Here is a 5,612-nt window from a genome sequence, read left to right as displayed (position 1 = left end):
TTCAGTTTACCATGCTTCTGTCTCGGACCCCCTAGTGGCCGCGGGGCCCTAAGCAGCCGCTTATTTCGCTTATAGGCAGGCCCGGCTCTGCAAACAGGGTATCAAGAGAAAATCGATTCTGCATCTTTTTTTAATAAAATCCCTCCAAGGGCACATGAAACTGCTCTCTTGTGTCTGATCAACTTTCTTGATTAAATTACCTGGCCTCTATTTCTTATCACATGTACCTGCAGTAGTACACCTCTTTGCAATCCTGTACTCACAGAGGTCTAACGTTTGCTGCAGGGTTTGCTGATCAATGTCCAGCTTACAAAGCTGTGGCTGATGTCTGAAGAAAAACGCATCAAAGATGTATTTATGTTATATTAATGAAAAGACACGAGCCCTTACCATGCTAGCATCAATGATCTGTCCTCTCCCTGACTTCGTCCTTTCCAGCAGTGCTAAGACTATTCCCAGAGCACAAGTAAGACCACCGCCGGCAAAGTCCGCTAAAAGATTCAGCGGAGCATAGGGCTTCTCTCCACTGCGACCCAGTCGGGATAAAAGGCCTGTGTTTGAAGTAAAGCACAAAAACACAGCAATTCAAATATTAGGTTATTCAATTCAGATGACAAAACAGCAAAACTGGAAGGTTAATGGATTTACAAGGGGCTACATACAAGCGTGAAAAACATGAAAGTGAACAAAAGCCCTTTGAAGCTTTCTTTAATTTAGTTAGAGAAATTTGTTGCTGACATTGTTAAACCAGGGCTTCTACAGGACTATATACATATATAAATATATATTTTTTTAAATTACTTTTTTTTGTACTCTGCACTGTTTTCAAAAAGACACTGGAAGGACGTTGGACAAAAAGGACTCTGGTTACATAAATATTCTTCCAATCTTCTTGTTCTGCTCGAGGTGCTAATTAAAGTGACAGTGCAGAAAGTTAAGATGTCTGTTAAATGCAAAAAAAAAAAAAAAAAAGAAATACTGTGATAATTTTCAAAGTCAGCCTTTAAAAATAACAAATGTCAAGATTGTGTTTTCTTTCTCAAACTGAATTCTACTCCCTGCATTTGGCTACAAACAAAAAAAAGTGTTATTTCAAAAGACTTTTTTTCTGCCAATTGCACTCAAGTGTAAAAATAGACCTTCAGTTTTAAAATGAAACCCTTTAATGCCCTTTAAGATGCGGAGAGATACACTTCATGTGCTTAGTGCTTGTCAGTTTTGAGAGCTAGTGCTCCCACCATCCATTACAGTGAAAATATTAAAAGGTTATTTCGGTGCCCAAAGGGACAAACTGGTCAACTTATTGAAATCACACAATCGATTTGTCACAAACCATTACTGGTTGGATTTATAGATACAAAAGGTACATTTAAAAGCTTTTACCAGAGCAGTGTCGTTGTCTGTAAAGTGTCTGGATTTTTGTAGTTCATGAGTGCAGTGTTAGGAAAATAAAAACTTTTTAGTTTTCATTTAAACATAAAGACTGAAACTTTTCAGCATTGTATTCCTAAACAGACTCAACTGGTTTCTTGAAACTGGAATGTATTAATTTAAGCCCAGTACACATCAGTGAAGGGAAAACAAATGACAAACGCATCTAAAATTTATTTGTCCTGCTTTCAGTACAAGGACGTGTCATTCTGATGGCAATGACACGTTCAAAGACAGATGTATAGTTTTGAGAGATGGAATAAGGATTTTGTGCAATAGACTGGCTTTTGCAGGTAAACGATGGTATTTAGCCAATTGTACGCAGTTTTTTGATAAATGTACTTGTTGTTTTGCAAATGCTGAAAGTGATTTGAGAAATGCACCAAAGCAAATGAGGAAAAACTGTAACAAGCACCAAAGCAAACGTCAGTTCTCCCCTTGGCTACTGTACACAACTGAATGACAATTGACAGCAAATGGTACTATAGGAGGGTTGCAAATTACAGAGATGAAAAACTGCATGCATGGGGGGAGTCAGCAACCTCTAAAAGATACATGAGTCATCTGCTTTTGTCACATTATAAAGTGGCAAGTGGTCAAGAATCGCACCTAAAAGGATGAACAACTGTGTGACTTTTACCTGACATGGCAATGTAGTTGATGTCATGTCCAGCTGCAGCAGAGTAAGATCCACTCTGACCATAACCTGTCAACCGAGCGTAGATCAGGCGAGGATTTTCAGCAAGCAACTCGTTTGGGCCAAGACCCAGTTTCTCCATCACACCTGGACAGTCAGAAAGCAAATCATCAGAATCACTTCGATCAAGGCTCGTTTTTTTTTATTATTTTTTTTTTTTTGTCATCGTGATAAATGTGCATTTTTTTATGATCTAAGAAACAGGTCTGACCTTTCCGATAGGGCTCAAGCACTACATCAGAGTGAGCACAAAGCCTCCTGAGCAAAGACACGCCGTCTGGTGATTTCAGGTTGATGGCCACAGACCGTTTCCCCCGAGCCTGTGTGTCAAGAGACGTCGGGGCCTTAGTTCGGTCCACACGAATCACATTGGCTCCAAAGTCTGCCAGAATCATGCCACAGAACGGAGCAGGAGCCAGACCTGCCAGCTCGATAACTCTCACTCCCGTCAGTGCCATGACTTAATGACTGCAGGGTGAAATTAGAGAAAGACAGGTCTAAATTTACACAGAACATTGTGCCATTACCACAACATATTTTTGACCCAAACTGTTTCTGGCACAATAATGTTACACCTAATTAGACATAATATTTCATTACAATTAATTGTTTTTAATAAATGAAGCACATGTTTCATTAATCTCAAAGTTACTTTTCTGAGTAAAAACATAAAACAACATTGTAAATGTTACCATAAATTTAGTACAGACAGATTTTGCAGTATTATAGTTGTTCATACTCGATCTGAATTGGTATGATTGCATTTAGTTTGAGTCATTCAATTTAGTGAAACTAAAAACATAAACTTTCTAATGATACATACTGTGGAAGAGACTATGGATACAAATATTGATTATTAGTATATGTTAGGGTTGGGCAATATTGTCAAAAAAATTAATCACGATTAATTGTGGTATTTAGCCGATAACGATTAATTTGATGATTAATCCACTGGAGTCCCTGAACAGCCTTATGCCCTAGTCACACGACCGATTTAGTGGGAAAGATTTGTTCTTCGTAAAAATCTGTTCCTAATTGTGTCAAAATTACAGATTTCAGGTTATACATCAAATTTAAATTGTGTTGATAGATAAATAAATTACAGAACTTATTTTTTTTTAATATTGGAGAGGAGCACCAAGCGGAATGACTGGAGAAATCTCCAGTCAGTCTGCCTGGTGGCATTAATCGTATTAATCGTCAAGTGCCAAAATATAATCGATTAATGTTTTTCTGACAATTAATTGCACACGATGCTATTATGCCCAACCCTAGTATATGTATGCCAAATTAATTGGTAATAAATATTATGTTTTATAAACTATTAGACATAAAACTATTGTGTTAGTTTGTGCTGTGATATGGAGGATACTCTAGAATCCTAAGAATTCTCAGTAAAGTTTTGAATCGTCACCATTTTTGCAACTAGTATGAAGAGGAGGGGGAGCCTCCTGTGCTGCTCCAGGTTATCTTTAGACTTTAAACTGTGACAAAGTACACTCTTGATCTGATTATGACCCCCGCACACGAGTCATTTTGTTTTAGTACTGTTTATTTTATTTTATTTTTTTCAGTGACTTTTGGTCAACCGTACCACAAAAACAGCTGCACCGATCAACATGAAATTTGGCAGGACTGTAGATGAGTCTGACCTACACTGAGCCGGCCAACGGTTTTATGATAGACCCCATATTTGAGGAGGGGGCTCCTTTCAAAGTGGGGGTGTCTGGACATGCAAAAATGCTTAGAACTCAGAAACTGTTTAGCATAGAAGCTTCAAATTTCTTTTGTTATTTAGCTCTGGTGAAGCTCTATCCATCAGGCCCACCAATCAGTGCCCACCACCCCCCGGAACCCCAACTGATCTGAAAAAGAGGTATCTGAACGTACAAAATGGTTATAGCTCAAAAACTATTAAACACAGGTGCTTCAGATTTCTTTGGTTGTTTAGCTTTGTTGAGGGGCTATCCATCAGCTCCCCCCCACCCCCCAAAAAAATAAATTAATTAAAAAAAGACCCCCACCCAAACCACTATAATTTTGGGATGCATCTAATAGCATGACATTTATTAGGAATAAAGACTTCTGAGTTCTGGTGCATTTGTGCGTGCGGGCTCATGTTACAGCTATGCGGTGTCTAATTGGTTTTCTATTTTATCTTAAAACTGCTGCTTCGCTGCAGAACAAGCACCTATAGCGAGATACTTAATCTAGATAAGTGACATTGAAACAAAGTGACTTATTTTAATCCAAACAGTTTACCTGTGTTTACTAGAAAAGGGCAACAACTGTGGAGGCTCGCGCAAGCTTCACATGTTTTAATTGATTAACGCATGAAGCGGATGGTTGCAATGACCACACAAGTTCACACAAAATGCATTAATTTATACTAGCAAACAAAACTGCACAGCATAGTTCTAATTATCAGACAATGCCTTTACATTTCCGTGTTTATAAACGAACAAGCGAGAGGGGGAAACAATAGTTGAGTAGATGCGCGACATGAAAACAGACAAACAAGTATGTGTTGCTTTGAGTTCCCACCTGTTCGGCTCTTGTGCGGTTCTTGCTTAGAACTCTGAAGAGAGTGATAAAAAGTCACCTAAACATGCAGAAGCTCCCTGTTCTAAATAGAACGCGCTAACTCCGCCTGGTCAGATGACTTCCGGACTACGCCGATATAAAAAACGAGCATTAGTGACTTCCTGGTCAAATCGCAAGATTTCTGGGAAATGAAGTTTTTTAGATAGATAGATAGATAGATAGATAGATAGATAGATAGATAGATAGATAGATAGATAGATAGATAGATAGATAGATAGATAGATAGATAGATAGATAGATAGATAGATAGATAGATAGATAGATAGATAGATAGATAGACAGACAGTCGTAAATTTTAAAAAAGACTTTATTTTTATATGTATTTTGTTTAATTGAGAATAAAGCATGACTTTGTCAGATTTGTAAATCATTGCACCATGTTGTTATGAACTTTGTCAGAAATGAGGTTGTAAAACATATGACTAAATGTAACATAGTGATCAGTGCTGGCGGTGAAAAAACATAACAAAACATTCAAAAAATGATCCATTAAAACCCGACAGAAAGTAGCTACACATTTCACTAGAAGTGCAGCATGCAGACAGTGGGGGGAGACCGGGGTCGGTTGCAACACTTTTTACATTTGACTCTGTTACTCAAAGAGATCGTTTGAATTACACAAACCAAATTTTGATACAATAAGCTTACATCTGTCTGTTAATAATCAAAAACATTTTATAGATGATTAAAGAATGTATATTCTTCACTGAAAAGTTAGATTTTGCAACTGTCCCTGAGGTCGGGGACAGTTGCAACATATTTTGGGGGTGGTTGCAACATATTATTAACACATTATATTTCACTGTAAATAAACGTTTTATTATTTTTACATTTATATGATTGCTAAATTTACAAGAACTGTAAGTTATAATGATATTAC

General features: G+C 37.5%; 1 protein-coding gene across 1 annotated transcript; it reads right to left on the bottom strand.

Annotated features, from left to right (window-relative positions):
- Nucleotides 1–390: 390 nt before the first annotated feature.
- Nucleotides 391–4,791, bottom strand: LOC106510939 (alpha-methylacyl-CoA racemase; the record flags this gene model as incomplete). Its single annotated transcript, XM_013999674.1, is given in 4 exon segments — nucleotides 391–551; nucleotides 2,072–2,215; nucleotides 2,340–2,596; nucleotides 4,673–4,791. Coding segments are annotated over 3 exon segments (552 nt in total), but the record flags the coding sequence as incomplete, so codon positions are not given.
- Nucleotides 4,792–5,612: the final 821 nt, after the last annotated feature.

The sequence above is a fragment of the Austrofundulus limnaeus genome, unplaced genomic scaffold, assembly GCF_001266775.1.
Source record: "Austrofundulus limnaeus strain Quisiro unplaced genomic scaffold, Austrofundulus_limnaeus-1.0 Scaffold2406, whole genome shotgun sequence".
In the NCBI taxonomy this organism is placed as follows: domain Eukaryota; kingdom Metazoa; phylum Chordata; class Actinopteri; order Cyprinodontiformes; family Rivulidae; genus Austrofundulus; species Austrofundulus limnaeus.
This window is presented reverse-complemented; position numbering and strand designations above follow the sequence as displayed.